The sequence below is a fragment of the Carettochelys insculpta genome, chromosome 16 (genome assembly GCF_033958435.1).
Source record: "Carettochelys insculpta isolate YL-2023 chromosome 16, ASM3395843v1, whole genome shotgun sequence".
Lineage (NCBI taxonomy): Eukaryota > Metazoa > Chordata > Testudines > Carettochelyidae > Carettochelys > Carettochelys insculpta.
Genome location: NC_134152.1, coordinates 39,381,277 through 39,404,408, shown reverse-complemented (window position 1 = coordinate 39,404,408; position 23,132 = coordinate 39,381,277). Strand labels below are relative to the sequence as shown.

The 23,132-nt window shown below is 46.1% G+C and overlaps 1 protein-coding gene across 1 annotated transcript in view; it reads right to left on the bottom strand.

Annotated features, from left to right (window-relative positions):
* Window positions 1-1,325: 1,325 nt before the first annotated feature.
* Window positions 1,326-23,132, bottom strand: part of IL21R (interleukin 21 receptor) — a 35,291-nt gene continuing 13,484 nt past the window's right edge. The window contains exons 3-9 of the mRNA XM_075010844.1: window positions 19,596-19,701; window positions 18,931-19,124; window positions 17,901-18,052; window positions 12,387-12,564; window positions 10,190-10,277; window positions 8,753-8,837; window positions 1,326-3,272 (exon numbers count right to left, since the gene is read on the bottom strand). Coding sequence (XP_074866945.1) covers window positions 2,334-3,272; window positions 8,753-8,837; window positions 10,190-10,277; window positions 12,387-12,564; window positions 17,901-18,052; window positions 18,931-19,124; window positions 19,596-19,701 — 1,742 coding nt within the window. The 3' untranslated portion in view covers window positions 1,326-2,333. The remainder of the gene's footprint in view (window positions 3,273-8,752; window positions 8,838-10,189; window positions 10,278-12,386; window positions 12,565-17,900; window positions 18,053-18,930; window positions 19,125-19,595; window positions 19,702-23,132) is intronic.

Sequence of the window (23,132 nt, the reverse complement as noted above, 5' to 3'; positions counted from 1 at the left end):
GGAAGCCAGGGTACACTGGATTGCCATTTGGGTGGCTGAAATACTGATGCCATTAAAACCATGCAAACTTATTAATGGCTCTTTAATACCCAGAGAAGATGGAGTAAAATAAATTAATGTTAGCTAAGCAGTAGTGCTCAAAATGTGAGCAGTGCAAGGGGGCCCAAAGTCATATCTTTCATGATCCCCTACCCAAGCAACTAGCTGCACCCCTGTCTGAGGTGCATCACAACAGTAAGAGGAGAGCCAGAGAAGAATGAAAGACAGCAAAGCAAGGCTTGGAATGACAATAATCTGTTTGAGCAGCGTTAACTTCAGAAGGGCCAGGCAGACTGGGAGTGTGTGTGTTCATCCTACATGTGGCTGTAGGGTTCCCAACGTCCTCACACTGGCCTTGCTCCGTCCCATTGACATCACTTTTGTTGTTAATGGGTAATGTGGGGCACCATCTTGTGCCTTGGGAAATGCCACTCTGGCACTCATTGTGCAGGTTTGATTCCTCATCATGACCCCTCTAACCTGGAGGGAATGCAAAAACTGCACCTCTCTGAAATGGGGGCTGCTTCCTAAAGGCCACCTGGAGACAAATGCAGCTGGATGCACTCAGAGTAGCAGGCCTCGTGTGCAGGGGCTGCCCAAAGAACTTCAGAAACTGGTGATGGAAATTAGACATTTTGTTTTCTCTGTTGGCAACCCTACCTTTTGGGCCTTTCCCCATTACTGTGGTTTATAAGTCACAGTGGAGGTGTTGGAGTCCATGTAAGGGCAGGAGCTCTGATGACTCAGGCAATGTGCCCTTCCTGTGCAGCTGAAAGGGAAGCACCACCATTTAGGAGCTAGATTGTAAAAGCCTGACGCTTCCTTCCCAGCTTCTTTTGATACTGATGTTAGAAAACGTGGGGCCATTCTCCAAATGGGAAATTATTTTGGAGCAGGTTAGCCTCTGCTATGGTGGAACGTGGCAGCTGCTTCCCAGGGCATACCAGGTCTGGCAAAAGACTCCTGTTTTTAACTGAAACAGCTGTAGGAAAGCAGGCAGGCCAAACACAATTTGGCCAAGAGACTGGGACTACATCCCTGCTTTTGTGTTCCAGCACCCTCTAGCAATGCAGCAGAGCATTGCAGGGAGAGCTAACCAGAGGAGAGGCCACCGGACTGGAGCCAGCAAGCACACTGCATAATCCCCCAACTTCCTGCCATGAGGATCTCCCCACTCCCCAGAGAGGGGGTCGCAATATGACAGTACCTGTAAGAAACTGAAGTTATTTTTACCCCTGTCTAGGAGAACTAGCTATGCAGCAGAAATCCCAGGTAACAAGGAGGGGGCAAGAGATATTTATTTGTATCACAGACAGAACAGGATTATTACAACACACTGGAAGTGCACTAACTGCAGGCCTGGACCCTTGCGCTCATTAACAATATTATATCAACTTTACAATACCATTAGCCTAAACAACACAAAATGCAGTTATGAAACAGCCAGAGGCAAATATTTTCCTGAGCCTACTGCACGTGCCAGGAGCAGGTCAATTAGAAGCAGAACAGTCCAGCTTTAGTACTGTTGAACAGTTATATTGCAGTAGTGCCCAAGCGCCAAGGTCAGGGCTTCATTATTGTCAGACAGACACATAGTTCCTGCATTTCTTGAATAAAGCTACAAGCTACTACAATGCGAAAATTAACATGCTTAGAACGTATTTTTAAACATGTTGCTTAAAGAATGGTGAGAATATGTCTGAAGTTAAAATGTATTGCTTTGCTGAGAAACTATTACATGAAAGTTTAGGTTCAAAGAATGATGGAATAAGATTCTGGTCAGCAAAAGACAGAATCAAGACTGATTGGAATTTAACCTGTTACCACCGTTCTGTTCCGTTTGTTGCACTCCGAAGTTCGGGTGATACTTACATAAGCCCTAAATGTCAGTGAATTCTCAAGCTCAGTCAGATTATTGAGGAACAGTCATTTGCAAGTTTCCTATTCTTTTTATGAACATGGCTTCAGAATGTCTTGTGCCTTTCCTCAGGCTAACAGTAAATTCCCAGAGTGCTATTGTTTTTTCTGCTTGGAAGAAACAAAATGCCATAGCTCGTTGTGCACCAGTATGACCATGGAAGCAGTCAAGAAGCTGATCATGTCAAATTGATGTGATATGAATCTAGGATGTATAGCGGGGAAAAAGGCAAAATTCTATAGAACTGCTAGCTTAAGTTGCAAGAAATATAGGTGCTGGCACTGAGCAAATTTTGCTCTGTTTCATTGGTGATTCTTAGTTTTTCTGAGGTTCTGTATTAGTGCACAGGCTTGGAAATAGCAAGGAGCAGGAGTCCTTAGCTTGTCTGTGTCCCACTGGGCAGTGTGGCAAAGCGGTAGGAAACCCATTGTTTGACATAACTCCGTGGGAAGTCCTCTCCTTCATTTTCAAGTGTGATGGATCCAGAAATACACCCTGAGTTGGTTTGACTGTTTTTCTCAAATTCACACTCAGTTGGACTCCCACAATCTGAGTCCACAAATCCACTGTCAATGGTGTCTAGATCTAGGCAAATTGTTGGGTAACCATCACCAGTTCGTGCACTAGGAGAGGAAAAGTCATAGGGGCCATCGCTATAGGAAACACTTTCACCATCTGGAGGAGACAGAGAAACTGGACTTTCTAAATCCCATTGCTCAGGAGATCTGCAAAAACCCTCTAAAATACTCTCCATCCCTCCTACCTGTGCCTCTGCCATTGTGAGGTGCACCACGGGACTAACACTCTTCCATGAGTGCTGCACAGACATGGAGCCTGAGGAAATGATGTTATCTTGTGCATGCAGGGCAGCCACCGGAGGGCAGCAAGAAGTCTCACTGTTGTCACCATCAAGATTAACCTTGGGGTACCCATCCTCTCTATCATCATCTCTGTCATCATCATCATCATCCAGATGCTCATGATCCCTGTGAGCATTGTTACAGTTGCACTGTGGGCAACAAGATATAAATTCATCAGCCACAGTTACTGTCTCAATAGAGAGATGGCCATATGACTGGTCCTGTCCCCCGCTGGTACTATTCAAACTGGACAGATGGGATTGGTTGTTCTGACTGTGCATTGTGAGGCAAGATGCACAGGGCTGGGAAAGGTGATCTCTATTGAGTTCTTTCAGCGCCTCGGCTCCAGTGTTGCAGGAAAGGTGCTTGTTGTAAACTTCTAAAACTTCAGGAAGTACAATTCCCCAATCAAAGAAATCCAGGGTTGCTTTCGTACAGGATGCACCAACCCACTTCTGCAGAGACACAAGGACAGAGGTTATTAGTGCTGCACTCAGTGGCAGCCTGCACTGGCATATTGCTGCCATTGCTAAAGGCAGGTGGGGTGTAAAGTGGCTGCAGAGCTGTGGCTTGCGGCTGCCTGGGAAACTGAACTGTTTTCAGAGGGATATCAGACTCTAATCAAATGGGAAGAGCAAGAATGTCAGTGGTATTATTGCCAAGCCCAGCAGCTGCAGGAGAATTATCTGTAAGTCAATTCAATCAGTTAGTTTCCTCTGGCTCCTCCTGTCACTGCTTTGTACTTGCTCCTCAGGCTTGGAGTGTGTCCCTGCCTTTAGCCTGATCAGGTTCCTGGCCTGGCGTTCACTCCCTCATCACAAAGCTCTTAGCCATGCCTTCTGCTGCATCCAGCCCAGACTTTGTGCCCTTGGTCTTCCTCCTACATATGGCATGGCATGTTTGCCATGATGCTCCCTATGTCTGGAATGCCATAGCCCCTTCTGCTGCACCATGGCCCCGGCCTCAGTGTTCCCTTAGGAGTGAACATGATCAGAGTTTCTTTGTATGACCTGTCCAGCCTCAATGCATCTGCCTTTACTCTGTTCTTGCTCTTATTTGTCATGTCTTGTGTACATTGTACCTTGTAAGTTTCTGGGAGCTGGGACACATCTGTCTGGAGTGAGGGACACTTCATTCCTTATAGGCACAGCATAAAGAATAAAAATGTCATTGTCTTTATTTCACAGTCAACACTCCTGGCTGAATCCTCTAATTTTCTTTGAAACTCTGGGAGCGTATATACACTACCATTAAGATCAATGTAACTTACATTGCTCTGGGATGTTAAAAACCGATATACGTTACGCTGACTTAAACCAATGTCCAGACCACTCTGTCAGTGGGAAACACTCTTCCATCAACATAGCTTCGGCTCCTTGTTGAGGTGGAGAAATCAGGTCCATGGGAGAGTGCTCTCCTGTCATCATAGTGCCAGTACAGTAGAAAACAGCCCCAGCTGACACCAATTGTTGTCCCAGTGGCCCTGCACTAATTAATATCAATCATGTATATGGCAGAAGTGCCCCCCCATGCTGGGTATTGTGCAGGTATCTAGAAAGACACAGTCCCTCCCCCAAATTGCTCTCAGTCTAATGGGACAGAGCAGGTCTGGAATACAGCTTGTTACTGTCTCACACTCTCCATGGAAAGATATGTTTCAGCCTGCAATTCTAAGGGTTATACAGATTACCTGATTTTAAACCTGGTTGTCTGAGGGCTGCAAAGGATTGGAAGGTGTTTACACAGTGCAAAAAGCTGTTCTCCAAAAACCGCAAATCTGTTTTCTTGGCATTAATCAAGCAGAATGTATTTGCTGCTTGCCTGCCATGTCTCACTCCTTTTCCCAAGGGTCCAGCTCCACCCAGAGCACAACAAGAATTACACAAAATAACTAGTTAGCAACTGTACTCTGCTTTCAGCTGTCTGTACTCCTTGACATATCTTTTCTAACATATTGGCCATGTCTACACTTAACCCTTCTGAATTAATGAGGCAGTTCCGAAAATGATAATGAGATGTTGATATGAATATGCAACACCTCATTAGCATAATGACAGCCATGCACACTTCGAAAGTGCCGCTTTTGAAACGCACGCCACCCATGTAAACAGGGGACTTTCAAAATGATCCCCTGACTTCGAAAGCCCCTTCTTCCTACAACCAAACAGAAAGAAGGGGCTTTCGAAGACAAGGGGTCCTTTCCAAAGGTCCCCATCTACACGGGTGGCGTTCATTCTGAAAGCTGCACTTTCAAATTGCACGTGGCCACCATTATGCTAATGACGTGCTGCATATTCATCTTAGTTCCTCTTTAGAATCTTCTGAACTGCCTCATTTATGTGCCCCCTCTGAAAGGAGGGGGCAAGTGTAGACACGGCCATTATGTCTGCACTTAGTAAGGGGGTTTACTTTCTCCTGCCAGCCAGATCTATGACTGGAGTATGTCACGCACAACCTCAGACAAAAATTGAAAGACTTTTAATTCCACCACCTTTGTGCTGGGCTGCAAGGTTAATCAGGACAGCATAAATGGGCCTAGAGAACCAAAGATGCTGGGGATACCAAACTCTGGAAACAGAGCAGCTTTGGAGCCAGTATTTTTTGTTGCTTTGTAACTCGGAAATTACTGAACAGATTCTTCTTGAATTAAAAATTATAATAAAAGACAACAACCAGCCATGACCCCTCTCTGGGCTCAGCCCCAGCCAGGGTAGAGCACAGAACAAAGAAGGATGTAAAACCAAAGCTATAACTGACCCTCAAACCACTACCACTCACTAGGCACAGCTGCTACCAAGCCTCCAAAGCACCTGAGAAGGCACAAGCGGGACAAATCGACTGAACGTCAGGCTCTCAATGCCTTTTCCCTCAGCACTACCTGAAGAAAATTTCCATCTTATTTGCAAGAATACTTAAGCTGCCTGGTTTTGTGCAGACAACACTGTGGTTGAATGTGTCCTAGAACAGTTGGTTTTTACCAGCTGGTAATAAAGTCCTAGTTCAGGTGCTAGCGAGGTCACCACATCCTCTGTAGCGCCCTTCTCAGTGCATTTTGTGCTGCGGCTGATTACTGTGTGGGTGACTGTTGCTTTATTCTGCAACTTCATTAACTTCCCAGAAGTTTCTCAGCTTCAGCATTTTGTAACTTAGAAATTAATGACCTTTCATTCTTTCTCAGCAGCCTAACAAGGACCAGTGCAGCCAAAAGCCTCTGTCCCAGTCTGATGGAGAATGGCTGCCACTTTTCCACCCCAGAGGAGCTTGATGTGACCTCTGTCCAGAGTGCTGTGAGATCCTTTGGAATGAGCAGTGCTCAGAGAATGGGTGCTGAGGACAGTGAAAGACTCGCTGCAATTTGAACATCTGTTGCCTGTGGGCTTGGGGGTTCTCTCTGGGATGCCAATTTACCCCCAAATTAACACAAAATTAGCAAAATGTCTCCACTTGGATGTTTCTTCTGTGTGAGAAACAGGAGAGCAAAGTTCCCCCAAGGCCACTCCTCTGCCTCCCCAACCTGCCTTGCCTCACCTCAGTGGCTGGTCAGCATGGCTCTTGCCTGGCCCTCTACTTTCAGGGTAGTACGTAGACTTGGCCATACTTGCTGAGCTCCCAGCTGGCAGTGCCTCCCTGAACTGCCTCGGAACAAAGCCTGGCAATTAGCTCCAAGACTCAGGCTCTTATTAGACTTGGCACAAGCCTCTAGCTTTGGGCACCAGAGGGCCAGGATGTGGCAGTATTTAAGAGGCCTAAGCAGCCTCACACAACTGAGAGGGAGTTTTCTTCTTTATACCCTCAGAGATCTGGCTTACACCTGAAAGAGGAGAGAGAACTTTATATAGTTTATCTTCTCCACTCTAACTTGGCATGCACTGTTAGCCAAATACACAGCTGGTCCTTTTAGAGTCCTGCTGAGCTCTTGGTCTCAGTGACATCTTGTGGCAGTGAATGCCAAATACTGATTACGACTAACATAAAAACTCCTTCCTTTATCAATTTAAGTGTGCTGCTTTTCATTGTCCCAGAACATCTCTTTTGCCCTTGTGTTATGAAAGAGGATGAATGACAGTGCACAGTAATTTTCCTCCAGACCAGACACTATTTTCTATACATCTTTCTTCTTCTTTGTTTTCTCCAAACTAATTAGACCTATCTTTTCAGTTTCTTGTGAAACACACAGTCTCAAGGTCTGTGATCGGTGTGTGTCCTTGTCTCTAAACACCTTTTATTTTTGCTGTATTCTGTTGAGGGTGCTGTGACCAGCACAGCACATGGGTGCAAGACACATATGTACCATTTATTTATAGGACAGGGTCATTGTTTTAGCCCATTTTCTACATACTTTAACTTTCTGCAATTCTAAGTTAGCACCTGGAGGTGTGAAACTGGGGACTTATTGTGGGAGGCAGATGCTGCTTGGCTTTGGGGCAAGGGTACTCCCTTAATTATGCAGTAAAGGGAGGGTCATATGCAGGGAAAGCTGTTTGCACTGAGGTATCAAAGTGACTTGAGTGAGACAGATAGGATGGCAAAGTCCCCAGTGTAGATTCCATGGTTGATCAGCCTCAGGGAGAAACAGCCAATAATAGCAAATGTGTTTCAAAGTCCTCAACAATAAGTGAGGCACGAGGAGGGCAAAAGGCTTGGTAAGTTTAGTGGAGGTGCAAGAAGGGAAGTGGCAAAGTAAGGTGGAAAGGGAAGAAGGGAGCAGATGGCAGAAAGAGGGTCAGGAGGGGGCACTGTAATAAGAGCCCGTCTGTATTTTGTTCTGCAAGAACCCATGAGCAGAAAATATGAAAATTTGCCCTTTTAACCAATGGCCTCTTTCATCACCTGGCTAAAGTCTTTACATTAGTGTGTCTAGTACAGCTCGGGTTTCTCCCAAGGGTTGGTCAGAGAAGAAACAGGAAAAAGAGGCAGATTTTGAAGTATCCCTGATGAAAGGTGCTTCAACAATAGGAAACGGCAGGAAGATGCGATAATGTGAATTCCGCATTTGGACATGGGCATTCTGTTCATTCATCCATTGTATGGCAAGGTCCCCGCTGGACTAAGCCCTGAAAAGCACACATGGATTTCGCAATTTTCTCCCCTCACATTAAAGTCTATCAGATTTCCATTGAGAACTTGCTTGTTGCTAGCCATTTAGCTAGAGAGAAAGATGATCAGGATTAAAGCAAGAAGGAGTTCAGCTGGTTTTAAGTGAAAAGTGAATTGGGGTGACTAGATAAGGTTATTGGCTTCAGGGAGATAGGTTTCTAATTCAGAGATAACTGCAGCACCATGAATATTATTGGATTGATTATTTACCCCTTGAAGGCTGATACTTACAACTACGCTCTGAATTAAAAGATCTCCTAGAAAGGAGGGGATTGCAAGCACTAACACTGGCCTCCAGGCATAAGGAGAAGATGGTGGAAAAAGAATGGCTCCAGATGGAATGCTCACAGAGCACTCAGATGGCTACTGGGAATGGGACAGTGTGCTTAGGTGGCTATGTCCTGTGTGAGACACACAAAAGCCACATCCCAGTGCAGCGCAAACAGAGACGTAAACACAACGCAGCAGACAGAGGCTGCACAGAGTGCTTTAGTCCCCCAGGGGCTGTGAGTGAATCTGCTGTGCCAATGCTGTAAAAGTACTCCACAGAGGCAAAGTAACAACATGGCCAAGAAATCTGAGGATTGGGAAACAAAAGTGAGGTGCTAAATACCCCCCTGAATCAGTCTCTCAATAGCCCCCAGAGCTGCTCTTCTGCAGGCAGATGCATGGATGAATTCAAACCGGCACCCAAGCGTCCCTTGATGTTCTTTTGCAATAGACTCTTCCTCCCACTACTTCCTCTGGAAAGCCCCAGCCTGTATGCAGGTTCTGGGCTATTTCTTTTAACTCTACAGCGTGCCTCTCTGCCCACGGACATGATTTATTTAATTTATACCTTAAAATCTCCATTGTGTACCACATAAAGTGGTTTGAAAAAGGGAGCAGGATCCGGGATGAAACCCCCCAGCTTCTTCCATACACTGGAACAGAAAACAAGAGAAAGGGTTCAGTGCCAAGCAGTGTCACAGGCGCAAGCCAAAGCACCTGGGATTGAGCAGCTGGAACCATGTGCCCAGGCCTTGTTGGGAGTGTAATTCTCCTGGAAAACAACTGGATCCGCCCTGCCCTCTTAGTAATACTCCATTCTCCTGTGGCTCAGGGTGGGCCAGGCTGATGGAGTTTTGATATGTATGGCCTCCAGGCTCTGCCCAACAAAAACGGGAGCTTTGAATCCTCCCTCCCATAATGATTAGCATCCCTTCTAAATGGTCAGATGCAACAAAAAATCTGTCAGGGGCGGTGCCTGATCCTGCTATGAGGGCAGAGGACTGGACTCAATGACCCCTCAAGGTCTCTTCCAGTTCTATGAGATAGATTAAGATTAACAGCCCCTCACAAAATGCTCAGGCCTTAGGCTTGTTCCAGTTTCTTCCCTAGAAGTCTATGGTCTGTGCCACCCTTACTCCCGGTAGTCTCCCAGGCCTGAATATACCTAGTGCCTAGGCTCCCCTCTAGGCTTCCCAGAGGCTACAAACCCTAGTACCCTTGCCTCACCCAGCCTGAGTTTGGAGTTCACAGCAGCTTGGAGCAGGAGCATTTACCTGGTCTGGGTTCTGCTCCCAAGTGCCCCTGTCTGGGTCCTTGGAGTCTACTCTCCTGGGGCCCTAGGTGCTGTGAGTTTCACACGAGCATAATTAACTAGCAGTGCTCCCAGTTCACAAGGGCAGGGGAAAGGTCCAGTCCTCGTGAGTGTCACTGGAAGCAGGGCTCCACTAGAGGGCAGAGTGCCCTCATAAAGGAGAGAGCTGAGGACTCCACATGCTAGCAGATTGCCACAGGCCACAGCAGATGCCTCTGGGAAGAGCAGTGCTATGGGCACCCACAGGACTGTGAGTCCACCAAGCACAACCCCGGTCCTGCTCACCCCGAAGAGGACAGTGGAGGACTGAGTCTCCACACACACACACACCTCACAGAACTGGAAGGAACCTCGAGAGGTCATCAAGTCCAGTTCCCTGCCCTCTGGGCAGGACCAAACACCATCCCTGATAGATTTTTTTAAACATATTTATCCCAGACTCCTAAATGGCCTCCTCAAGGATTTAACTCACAGTCCTGGGTTTAGTAGCCAATGCTCAAACCAGACTTTCCATGGTGCGATACTAATGAAAGTGGAGTTGTCCCTCTCCCCCCTCCCACAGCTCCCCCTTGTGCAAAGTGTCACTGATTAACTGGTGCTGTGGACTGACAGAGATCAGAGAAAACCTGAGTCTGTGCGATCAGGAGCAGAAGCTGAGCTGAGTATTTGCCAAACGCCCCTGTACGCTCTTACCTGTGGTGTCTGGTCAGAAACACTGTGATGGAGACGGCAACCAGCGCAAAGGCGAGCAGCGACACCAGCCATCGTGCTCCTGGGCTGTCTGAGGGTGGAGTAACCAGGGTTAGTCTGTACCTACCCTGAACTTCGGCTTCTGGTTAAAGATGCCAGAGAAAGCAGAAGAGGTCAAGGGCAGAAGGGTGGAATAGCACTGGGCTTGCTACATCCTGAAGTATCTCCTGTAGGCTCTGAGATGCTGGCCTGCAGCACAGCGCTGTGGAATTGGGGTCTAGCACGGCTCCTCCTTGGTCGCTTCCACAGGAGGAGTTTGGGCCACACAGAATCGAACAGCAGTCTGGGCTACTTGCCAGCAGCTCAGACAGAACCACGCCCTGCAGCGTCACCCTTTGTTGGATCACTCTCCATGAGGAAACACAATGACAAGGAACTGAAGATGGTAGCTCCCTGTACCAAGGGCTCAGATCTAGAAGTGCTCAGCTGCCTCTGCTTAGCACTTCCCTGAGACACCTTCCAGGGGCTTCATAAGTAAATGGGAAACAGGGGCCTGGAGAATGAGCCAGGCAAATAGCCTGGGGTGCAGGGGGAACAAACAAGGTAGACATGATATTGACTGAGCTAATATTCCAAACAAGGGGTAATCAGTTCTTTTTTGTCAAGGTCCAGATTTCTTGGTCAAGATGTTGTCAAGGTCCAGACTTCAGAGAAACAGTTTTCACTCCATGGTAATAATGAGAATAAGAATAATAAGAAGCACATTGAAAGATTTTGCAGTCCATTTAACAGCTTCTGGTGTCCCAGATTTTGGTCATAGTCCACCTATTAACACCTTCTACCCTATTCCTACATGACAGAGCAGAAAGCACCCTTGGCATATGCCTCTGGGGAGACTGAAGGAGAGCCCATTTTTTGCCAGGGGGTGGGGGTGGGGGGTTGCCATATGCCAATAGCCCTTATCCCTCCCCCTGCACAATTTGAGGAAATACTCCCCTAAGGCACTGGTGGGAGCACTCCCTACACTCCTGGCCAAATATGTTTTTTATGTTGCTATACATGAGTCCGAATCACACGCCGTATAATGTGAAGGCCAGACTGACACACCAAACCCAGTGTCAAAGCTGGATACATAAATTCCCCAGTCCTGAAATCAGAGCCCTCAACACAGGCTCCCTGAACCCAGCTTCCCTGATCTGAACATTGGACCCTGAACTCCAGGAGTGGAACCTGCTAATCCCAGATTGTCCCAGTTTTTGCAAACCATCTGCCTGTAAACCACTGGAAGGCCAACATTGAAACAATAGCCCTCCTTGCTCTGTCTTCAGATGATGGCACATGTCTAGGTACATCACCCTGCATGGTAAAGGAACCTCAGAGCCCAGCCCTACAAACGATGGTGCTAAAAGCTGCCATATCAGCATTTGGGCTCAGGCTGGAGCTGGGGCCCTGAGGTCTGGGGCACTTCAGAGCCCAAGCTCCAGCTGCAACTGAATGTCTACACAGTTGCTTTAGTGCTATAGCATAAGCCTCGCAAGGCTGAATCTGCAGATTCAGCGGCTCTGAGACTTGCAGCTGTAGGTTTTAAAATGCAGAGCAGCCGTACATCCAAACACAAGGTGTCATATGTATTTTAAAACCTGTGTAAAGCGCCCACATTACGGCAGCATCAGATGATAATCCAATACCTAGTACACCTCAACATACCCTCCCCAAATGCCCCCGAGGTGAGGTGGGCATTGCAGCATGCCCACATAGGTAAATCTGGACTCTGGCGGACCAATCTGGGGGTTTACTTGCTTTGTTAGAAAGCTTGACAATCACAGAATACTAGAACTGAAAGGGATCTGGAGAGGTCAAATCCACTCCTCTTGCACTGATGTCAGAAACAAGCACTATAATTTGGACCATCCTTGTCAGGTGCTGGTTTAAGCTTAAGCTCTTAACAAGCTCAAATTCTGGAGACTCCACAGCTTCCCTAGGCAATTTATTCAAGTATTTAACCACCATGTCAAACCTACCCTCCCTTGCTGCAGTTTAAGCCCTTTGCTACAATGTGATGCACTCAGCTCTGTAGTGTGACTGCATGGTACTAGTTTTTGTTTTAATAAACTACAGTTTCTGGAACTGTTCTGTAGCATCAGACAGAGAAGGATGTAGGAAGGACAAGAAGGCTGAAAGTGGCTGATGCTCCGATTACCCTCAGGTTCCGTCGTCAGGGTTAGTGGGGAACTCCACTCGCTCCAGACCCCCAGGTAGTCGGAGTTAGGCCCGGGCCTGGCTCGCACCTGGAACTCATAGTCTGTGTCCCTCTGGAATTCCAGTGGCAGGAGCACCACACTTCGCTTGTCCTCTGGGATCACCTTGCTCTTCTGATTCTGCACAAAGGGATGCATCAAAGCAGCTTTTAGCAGAAGTTGAGGGTTCATTCCCAGCCCCCTCTCACTCCCCATCCCCAAAAGTTCTGTTTTTGACTAAGAAAGTGTTGGTTTCAATATTAGACTATCTGTAACCTTTTAGAACCATCTCATCTCCTTGCTTTGCCTTATGAAAAGCAAAGGCATCTCACTAGAGACAAGACCAAGCCCACAAAACACAGCTGGCTTGTAAGCATTCAGTTCTGGGTTTTTCAGACTCATCTATCCTTATTCCAGCAGTGATGCGATAGCACTTCCTTAGTTCCTGGCAAAACGAAATGCTTTGACCATGGCTCCCCTCTGAAATGCTATGCTATGTTCTGTCACACATTCCGTAGATAGACAGATCTGAACACATACTAGAAAATGTCCCAGGGATGCAGCTAAGAGAAACCCTGCAAGCACTCACAGCATTGCTACATATGCTATTCACTGGTCTATGTGCTGCCTGCAGCTTACAGTCAAGCCCTTAGGCACAATCGCATCTGCTCTGATCCCACTGACAGAGACCAAAAACTACAAGATCTTTACCAAACATTCATAAACCTGAATTATCCATTGGGAGAAGCAAAAAAACAAAATTGACAGGGCCAGACGAATACCCAGAAACCAGCTACTCCAAGATAGGCCCAAAAAAGCCAATAATAGAATGCCACTGGTCATTACCTACAGTCCCCAACTCAAACCGCTGCAATGCAACATAAAGTTCTACAACCTATCCTAAATCAGGGTGCCACACTCCAGAAGGCCCTAGGTGACAGGCCTGTTCTCTCCTATAGACAACCTCCCAACCTTATAAGGATGATCACTAGCAACCACAGACTATACCGCAATAATAGTAATCCTGGAACTTTTCCTCACAACAAGCCCCATTGCCAGCTTTGTCCACCTATCTATTCTGGCGATACTATCACTGGACCTAACCATGTTACTTACAGAATCATGGGCACATACTCCTGTTCCTCAACTAACATCATATATGCCATCATGTGCCAACAATGCCCACACACCATGTATATAAGACACACTGCAAACACTCTTCAACAAAGAATGAATGGACACAAAACAGACATCAAAAAACTCCAAACACACAAATCCGTCAGCCAGCACTTTAATGGAACAGGCCATTGTGTTGATGACCTGAAAGCCCATGTTTTACTGAAAAGAAACTTTAACAACTGTCTACAAAGGGAATACCCAGAATTGTCATTTATATTCAAAGTCAACACATTTGAATATAATGATTTGAACTGGGACAACAATTACTTGGCCCATTATAAGGACTCTTTTACATACTTTGTTGTATCTAACTCTTAACTTCCCCAGCCCACACCCTCCTCCTGCCGCCCCTCTGCTCTTCTGATTTGCCAGCCTTGATAACAATGTTTCTAATTTGTCAACCTTGATAACTATTTTGGGTTCTCTGTGCTTTATATATTGAGTCTGTTCTGGTATGGCTATGATCTGAAGAAGTGGGTCTGTCCCATGAGAGCTCATCACCTAATAAATGATTTTGTCTGTCTTTAAAGTGCTACTGGAGTGCTGTTTTGTTTTGATAGAATACAGGCTACCACGGCTCCCTCTCTGTCACTGTTCAGTGAATTGTAAGGCTACTTTCCTCAGATCCCACTGAGGAATACACTAAGAAACTACACCATCTGCTCAGGACACTCCCTGCACAAGCACAAGAACAGATTTATACCAACACACCTCTAGAGCCCTGTCCGGGGCTATTCTACCTACTACCCAAGATCCACAAACCTGGAAATCCTGGATGCCCCATCATCTCAGACATTGGCACTCTCACTGAAGCACTGTCTAGTTATGTGGACTCTCTTCTCAGACCCTATGCCACCAGCACTCCCAGCTATCTCCAAGACCCCACTGACTTCCTGAGAAAACTGCAATACATTGATGACCTACCAGAAAACACTATCCTAGCCACTATGGATGTAAAGGCTCTCTATACCAACATCCCACACGAAGATGGAATAAATGCTGTCCGGAACAGTATCCCTGATTATGCTACAGCACATCTGATGGCTGAGCTCTGTAACTTTATCCTCACACACAACTATTTCAGATTTGGCGATGATATATACCTTCAAATCAGCGGCACAGCTATGGGTACCCGCATGGCCCCTCAATATGCCAATATTTTCATGGCTGACCTGGAACAGCGCTTCCTTAGCTCTCGTCCACTAACACCTCATCTCTACTTACGCTACATTGATGACATCTTCATCATCTGGACCCATGGGAAGGAGACTCTGGAGGAATTCCACCAGGACTTCAACAACTTTCACCCCAACATCAACCTCAGCCTGGAACAGTCCACACAGGAGATCCACTTCCTGGACACCACAGTGCTAATACACGATGGTCACATCAATACCACCCTGTACCGTAAACCCACTGACCGCTACGCCTACTTTCATGCCTCCAGTTTCCATCCCAGACACACCACACGATCCATTGTCTACAGCCAAGCACTAATATATAACCGCGTTTGCTCCAACCCCTCCGACAGAGACAAACACCTACAGGATCTCTACCAAGCATTCTTGAAACTGCAATACCCACCTAAGGAAGTGAAAAAACAGATCAACAGAGCCAGACGTGTGCCACGAAGCCTCTTACTACAGGACAAGCCCAAGAGAAAAACCAACAGAACACCACTAGCCATCACCTACAGTCCTCAGCTAAAACTTCTACAGCGCATCATCAGGGATTTACAACCCATCCTGGACAATGATCCCCCACTTTCACAGCCCTTGGGAGGCAGACCAGTCCGTGCCCACAGACAACCTGCCAACCTGAAGCAAATCCTAACCAGCAACTATACACCGCACCACAGTCACTCTAACTCAGGGACCCATCCATGCGAAAAACCTCGTTGCCAGCTCTGCCCACATATCTACACCAGCAACACCATTACAGGACCTAACCACTTCAGCCACACCATCATGGGTTCATTCAGCTGCACATCTATCAATGTAATTTATGCCATCATGTGCCAGCAATGCCCCTCTGCTATACACATCGGACAAACTGGACAGTCTCTACGTAAAAGAATAAACGCACACACATCAGAAATGGCAATATACAAAAACCCGTAGGAGAGCACTTCAATCTCCCAGGCCACACAGCAGCAGACTTAACAGTAGCTATCCTACAGCAAAGAAAATTCAGGGCCAGACTCCAAAGAGAAATTTCTGAGCTCCAATTCATCTGCAAATTCGACACCCTCAGCTCAGGCTTAAACAAAGACTGAGAATGGCTGGCTAAATACAAAAGCAACTTCCCCTCCCTGGGTGTTCACACCTCCAGATCAACTGCTGGTAGTAAGCCTCACCCTTGCTGACTGAGCTAACCTTGTTATCCCCACCCTTGCTCTGGCTTATTTATACCTGGCCCTGCAGATTTCCAAGACCAGCATCTGATGAAGTGAGTCTGTGCTCACGAAAGCTCGTGCTCAAAACTTTTCTGTTAGTCTATAAGGTGCCACAGGACCCTTCGTTGCCATTCAGTGAATGAGCTTCAACTACTGGGTGAACAGGGCAGTCTCCATTGCATCCTCCACTCTACAGCCACAAGACAAGATTGCAGGCTGGTGGCATGGGCACAGAGTGTAGGAGGCTGAGGGGGGCGCTGGCTCCCCAAACTGTACAGTATGCGGAGGCAATGTGTGAGGAAAAGGCACCCAGAGTTCTCCATTGTAGCTGGTCCCTCTTTCTTGCCAATGAGGAGTGGGGCTGGGGGCAGTGTTCTCTGTAAGCTGTGGGCCTGGGCAGCTACCCAAGAAGCATTCAGGTGCTGCTCAGCTGATTGGCAGAGTACCCACAGCCACTCACAGGGGGCAGCCTGTGTTTCTATTGGTGGTGCACATAACAAAATGTATTCCATCCCTGGATAGAAAACTGTCAGAGGGAATACTGGGGGGTGGACAAGGGGTGCATGTGCAGCAGTTTGCCCCACAGTGGGCTGTGTGAGCGGACCACAGGAGAGCAGCTCTTGATGACTCACCCCACAAGCTGGTGTGGGGAAACTGACCTGCAGGCATAGAGACAGGCATTGCTGCTAGCCCCCACCCACCACGGAAGCAGGGAGGGTTACTGGGGAGGAAGGTGCGATGCCAGGATCTCTGTGCTGCTGGTCAGTTTCTCTGTGTGAGTTGTGTGAGGCGGGGTGGGGGCAGGAGAGCAGTGACCTTCACAGCAGAGGTCCACTTGCAGGCACGGAGCTGCTTCCCACCCAGGAGACTGCTCAGCTGCTAGTCCCAGATGTGGGGGGAGGATGATGAGACTTTGCTTGCAGAGGGCCTCTGGGGCTGTGTCAGTCCCACTCCCAAAGACTCTCCCTTGGTTCCAGGAAGCTCTGCATCCCCCACCCTGCTTTCTGCCCTTACCATTCCTCAGCTGCAGCGGGAGGAGTCACTGAATGGGGAGCTACCTCCCATCTTCCCAAGCCCTGTGCAGCTGTACTTACCATGCCCTGAACCTACGACCCAGCTCCCAACACCTGAGCTTCCAACATGCTTAGCCCCAGCCCCTACATCTACTGATCATCCCCACCCCTGAACGAATACCTCTCTGGGCCTCACTTCACTTGGCCCTCCAAATATAGAAGCAAACTACACTTATGGCTGAAGAAAAGGGGCAAAGGACCTGTCCCTCCACTGGGGGAGAAGGGTCTGTAATATTATTTGTTTTAAGGAGTAAATGTATCAGAGATGTTTGTATCTAGTAATACCTAAGGCAGATGCAGAGCCATGCAGCCAGAATCTGGATTTCTGCATTGGACCTAAGAGCCCCTACAGCCTCCTGTCCTACACCATTCCCACTGATTTACATGACAGTATCTTGAATGGGAACTCTCACCTGGGGTAATGCAGACAGAAAGGCAAGAACCGTTCTGCACCACAGCAGACCTAAGAAATAACCAGGACTCAACAGGACAGCACAGAAGGCCTAGTGCATGGTGGGCAAGATCCAGCCTGCAGACTGCTTCTGTCCAGCCAAGCTAATGGATCCAGCCCATGGACCACCTCAGGCACAGAGCAGCCAGCTGCTGCTTTAAGTGATCCCCAAGTTCTGCTGCAACATTATTTCCGTTTTCAGCCAAGACAATGAAATGAAGACACCCATGCACCCTGAGGACACTTCTCCTCATCCATCCACATCAGAGTTCAGGGCTATTATTTTACAAAAGCCCATGCTTCTCCTGCTTCATTTCATGCCTGCATAACTGTTCCGCTGGCACAGACAATTTCAAGAGTATCCTTGTTTCCCTCCTACCTCCCAGGTATCACTCTTCTTCTTATACCGCAGCTCATATTCCAGTTCATTATTCAAAAAATAAAACAGAGAGTTCTGATAGATGGTTTCCCAAGAGATGTTATATCCATCTGAAAACGTGGCAGTCAGATTGAACGGAGGGTATGGTTTAACTGTGGGTGCAAACACAGAAAGACAAATTGTGCTTAATTTTCTCTGTTCTGACACCCCCAGCACAGAGGAGAGATGCATAGTCTGGGCATAAAGTACTGGAACTGTCTCTGAAAGCAGCATCAATCACATATTACTCACGCTCATGCAATGTCATCCACTTTCCTGTCATCTTTTTGACACTCAACTAGACACTTGTTACATGAAGTTTCATTTTCACAACAAATCAAATATGGAATCTCTGTCTGGAGTTGATAGCCCTTTGCAGCCTTTGCTTGTCTAGCTAGGCACATATTAACCTCATGGTTTATTGCAGGATTCAGGGTTCAGCAACATGCTGTGTGAATTGGCAGAATAGGCTATTCCAGAATCCATCCTAAACTTCCCCTCATGAAGATTAATTCTCTTGTGCAAGATGTGACTCAAGAAAGGAGAGTCTTTGCCTGCGTTATTCTAGGGTTATTTTATGCCATGAGACAGGGCAATAACATCATGCTGCTCTTTGATTTCCCACTGGAACGGCTCCTGCAGGTCTGTTCAGGGAATGCTTGACATGCCCAGTGGAAGTGACCCTTCACTGTCAAATCTGATTCTGGCTAAATAACTAATATTGTGATTATTTGGATCTGCAGCAGATCTGAGGTGAGAACAAGTGATCCGATATTCCAGGAACAAAAGATCTACAGGGGAAGACACATGCATGCCACTCCAACCTGTGCAAAGCATTGTCATCTTTACGCAGCTGGCCCACTGCCTAACACTTAGCAACATGCATGCGTAAACCCTTGATGCTGTTTTGTGCACTCAAATGTGACTCTGAGCTACATATGCCCAGAAGCACCTGCATCTGAAAGCCGGGCTCATAATTTTATGTACTTACTGTTCTCGCTCAGAAGAAATTCACTGCATGCGCTGCAAGTTGTGTAGTGCCCATCAACTAGCTTTGTAACATCTACTCTGAACTTGTCATCAGAATTCAATTCTAACATCTCCATGGAGCACATGTACCGTGTGTGAGTTGCATTTCTGGATGACTGGTTGAGATTGCAGGAGTGCTTAAAACTTTCAGAGAGCCTTTAAAAATAAAACACACACCCACTCAGACTCACAAGACCGGAAGGAATTTTGAGAGGTCATCAAATCCAGTCCACTGCATGCACGGCAGGGCCAAGCAGTATCTAGACCACCCTGGCAATGTGTTTGTCTAACTTGCTCTTAAAAATCTCCAATGATGGAGATTCCACAACTGCCATTGGCAATTTATTCCAGAGCTTAACCACCCTGATAGGAAGATTTTCCTAATGAAGCAAAGACATGAGCAAAGTCAGCACAGCTGTGGGTGGTGTCATATAGTACAACTCTGTTATGGAAGCCAGGAATCATAAATGTCCCTCTCTTTGTTAGCTGGGCAATCAGCTGGTAGTGAGCTAGGCAGTGAGAGAGAGAGAGAGCTCTGCCCTAGTCCTGGTAAGAGGAACTGTGCTCTCTGGCCTCTGGCAAATCACAGCTAATTTCCTCTTTGTTCTCCCATTTATTAATACATACCAAGTTGCAGTGAGATTATACAAAGTCTCACTGAGGTCAGTTTTCTGGATGCACGTCAGAGTTTGTACATAGTCCACAAAACAAAGGAGATCTTCACAACATGTAGCTGTAAGTACAAGGAGAGAGGATAATTCAATGTTCAGTGCTAGACCAACTGCCCCATATATCATCACCCTCTGCCCTAATTTTGCACACAGACTACGTGATTCCAGTTCACCTCAATACACAGTGTTTCATATTTCTTGAGATTTCACAGGCAGTAAACCATTTTTCAGGCAGAGCTGTTTTTAATATCCCATTAAAGATTTACAAAAAGCAAGGAGTCCTATAGCACCTTAAAGACTAACAATTTTATTCATTAGGTAATGAGCTTTCATGGGTAAGACCTACTTCATCAGTTTGGGCTTTACCCACCAAAACTCATTATCTAATCATATATCAGAGGGGTAGCCATGTTAGTCTGGATCTGCAGCAGCAACGAAGGGTCCTGTGGCACCTTATAGACTAACAGAAAAGTTTAGAGCATGAGCTTTAACTCACGAAAGCTCATGCTCTAAACTTTTCTGTTAGTCTATAAGGTGCTACAGGACCCTTCGTTGCTGTATCTAATCATAGAATCCCAGAACACTGGAACTGGAAGGGACCACATGAGGTCATCGAGTCCAGTCCCTGCCCTCACAGAAGGACCAGGCACCATCTAAACCATCCCTGATAGATGTCTAACCTGCTCTTAAATATTTCTAGTGATGCAGATTCCACAACCTCCCTCGGCAATTTATTCCAGTGTTTAACCACCCTGACAGGTAGGAAGTTTTTCACAATGTCCAACCTAAACCTCCCTTGCTGCAGTTTAAGCCCATTGCTTCTTGCCCTATCCTCAGAGGCCAAGGAGAACAATTTTTCTCACTCCTCCTTGTAACACTCTTTTAGGTACTTGTAAACTGCTATCATGTCCCTTCTAAGTCTTCTCTTTCTAAACTAAACAAGCCCAATTCCTTCAGTTTTCCCTCATAAGCTCCTGTTCCCTTGTCCTTTAATCATTCTTATTGCTCTTCTCTGGACCTTCTCCAACTTCTCCACAGCCTTCTTGAAATGTGGTATGCAGAACTGGACACAATACCAATTTTATTGCTAAATAAATAAAATTGTTAGTCTTGAAGCTGCTCCAGGACTGCTTGTTTTCTGTGAAGCTATAGACTAACACAGCTACCCCTCTGAGACCATTAAAGAATGTTAAGGTTGCAAGTGAAACACTGAAAAATCAGGAAATGTCCCTTTTTATGTATACATCATGATGCACTTTAGTTGCATGCTATTATTTTTGCAACAGCCCTGACTTACTTAGTGCACAGATTGGCTATGACCATGCAATCATTGTATCATGAACAATTCTGGCATTACCTAACTTTTGAGTGATTAATTTGCAACCGTGCCAGTCTTTCATTGATTTTTGTATATAGCATTCCCAAGAGTTTTTATTCCATAGAAAAATAATCTTTTAATCTTGTATTCTTTTCTGTTCATTTTGCTACTGATTTTTGACAGCTTAGCATTGGCTTTCTTATTTATCTTCAAATCTGGCTCCAGAAGTTTGTAGAACTCATTTTCTGTAATCCTGGCACAAAGATGTTTTAATTTGTATTTGTTGTAATCTGTGTAAAGGGTTGACATGCCAAAGTGACACTCACAATTAATATTTAAATAAATAATTGAAATGTGTTTCAAACATAAGGGATTAAAATACCAAGAAATTACATGCTGGGGCTTGTTAGTGCACTGAGATGTAGCTGATTTGATGCTCCTGTCTATCATTGTGTAGAGTATTCTGTTCAGAGGCTAGCATCTGAAATCAATTGTTATGATAATGTTGGATCTTGTACACGACACCTAGACAATAGCTCCATGGGGTTAGGGTAGGAGAGATTTCGATAAAAGGAGTGTTGTGGATCTCAACAGTGTCTAGAATGGGCTTTGGTCAGGGAAGACGAAAAAGCTTTAGTCTATGCTACCTGAGCAATAACGTGTGAAAACTGGATGGCCCTTCCTCAGAAAAGCGGGGCTGTGATCTGATAAGGGCTTTTGGTTGCAAACTCAGAAAACATATTAAATAAATATAAAGAATGATGCTCCTGCTGCAGGAAACAGGAGCAGTGTGTGCTGGTGAAATCCCACAAGATTGTACCTAGAGTCAGATATTGCAGAAAATTCTGAGCTGGTCTCTTCAGCCTACAGCTGTGATCCTATTTAAAGGGGGCAACATTTCCTTTACTTAAGGGCAAATTTTGAGTGTGTGACCTCTGGTAAGATTTCTTCCCCCTTGAGTGGCCTCTAGTGACCAGACAGCAAGTGCAAAAAGTCAGGACAGAGGTTCAGGGGTAACAGGTGCACATATAAGACAAAGAGCAGGGTATCTGGTTACTGTAGTGACATCAGGACTTGAGCTAAGGCCCTTCTTGCTTTGTGTCCCTGAAGGAGTCACTCGGAAAGTGACTTGGACGCACTATTATCACTGGAGGTTTATGGGCTCTCTGTACTGTATCACTTTTCATGAATGATGGACCAGAATATTTGGATACTAATATCTAAACTGTGTCTTTATATTTATTAATCTAAATGTGGGTTATTGCTGATTATTTACTGTATGTATTGTGTGACTTTTAAAGCAACCTGTACTTTTGGGTAATTGAAGCACTGCACCCAGATGCACAGGCACTTCTTCCTTACTCTGCGTATTCTGTAATTTTAGCATAAGCTTTAATAACATTTTTAAATCAGCTGCTGCAAAGTTTCTAAGTCTTGTCAGTACTGAACAAGCCGTGAGCTCTTCTTTCCCTACTTGTTCCTCTGGGGAGAGAGGAAGAGCCCACATTTTCGCTTTGCTGGCAGTGAAACTCATGCTTGACATTTAAAAAAGCCCAGATATGTACTTCCCCTCCCCTCCCCCCAGTAGCTGTACTCCTCACTCTCCTGCACTTCTTAGCAGCACCTCTGTGCAGTGTGCACTTTATCATCTGGGCAGTTGTTTGTGAAGTTGCAGTGCATGGAAAGCCCAATGCAAGATTCAAAACAGCCACAAGACTCAAGCTCTGTCTTCCCTATGCATCTTTTAGTGACATGGCTGTGCTGACATTCTGTCAGATATTCTGTCAGAAAATATATTCTGTCAGAAAATAAAACACTCAAAGGAAAAGAAATCCAAAAGTTCTCCCCGACTTTGTTCCACTGCTGCCCTTTCTGACAGTATGTCTGTGTTATGCAGCCATGTTGCTAAAAGTCAGTGTATGCAAACACTGTTGAGACTTTTGCCAACAAACTATGAGCTGCTTTGCTTTATTGGCAGGAGAGAGCGTCTGCCGACGAAACAAAATTCACATTTTCATTTTCCCCCCGCAAAACTTTTTCAGGGAGGAGGGAGCTAAACAGCTGTGAACAACAAATGTTTTGTCAATCATGGGCAAGTGCAGACATAGACTTAGGCTTTGTCTACATTGGCAGCTGAGTGACAAAGCTTTTGTTGTTCACAGGTGCTTGACGCAT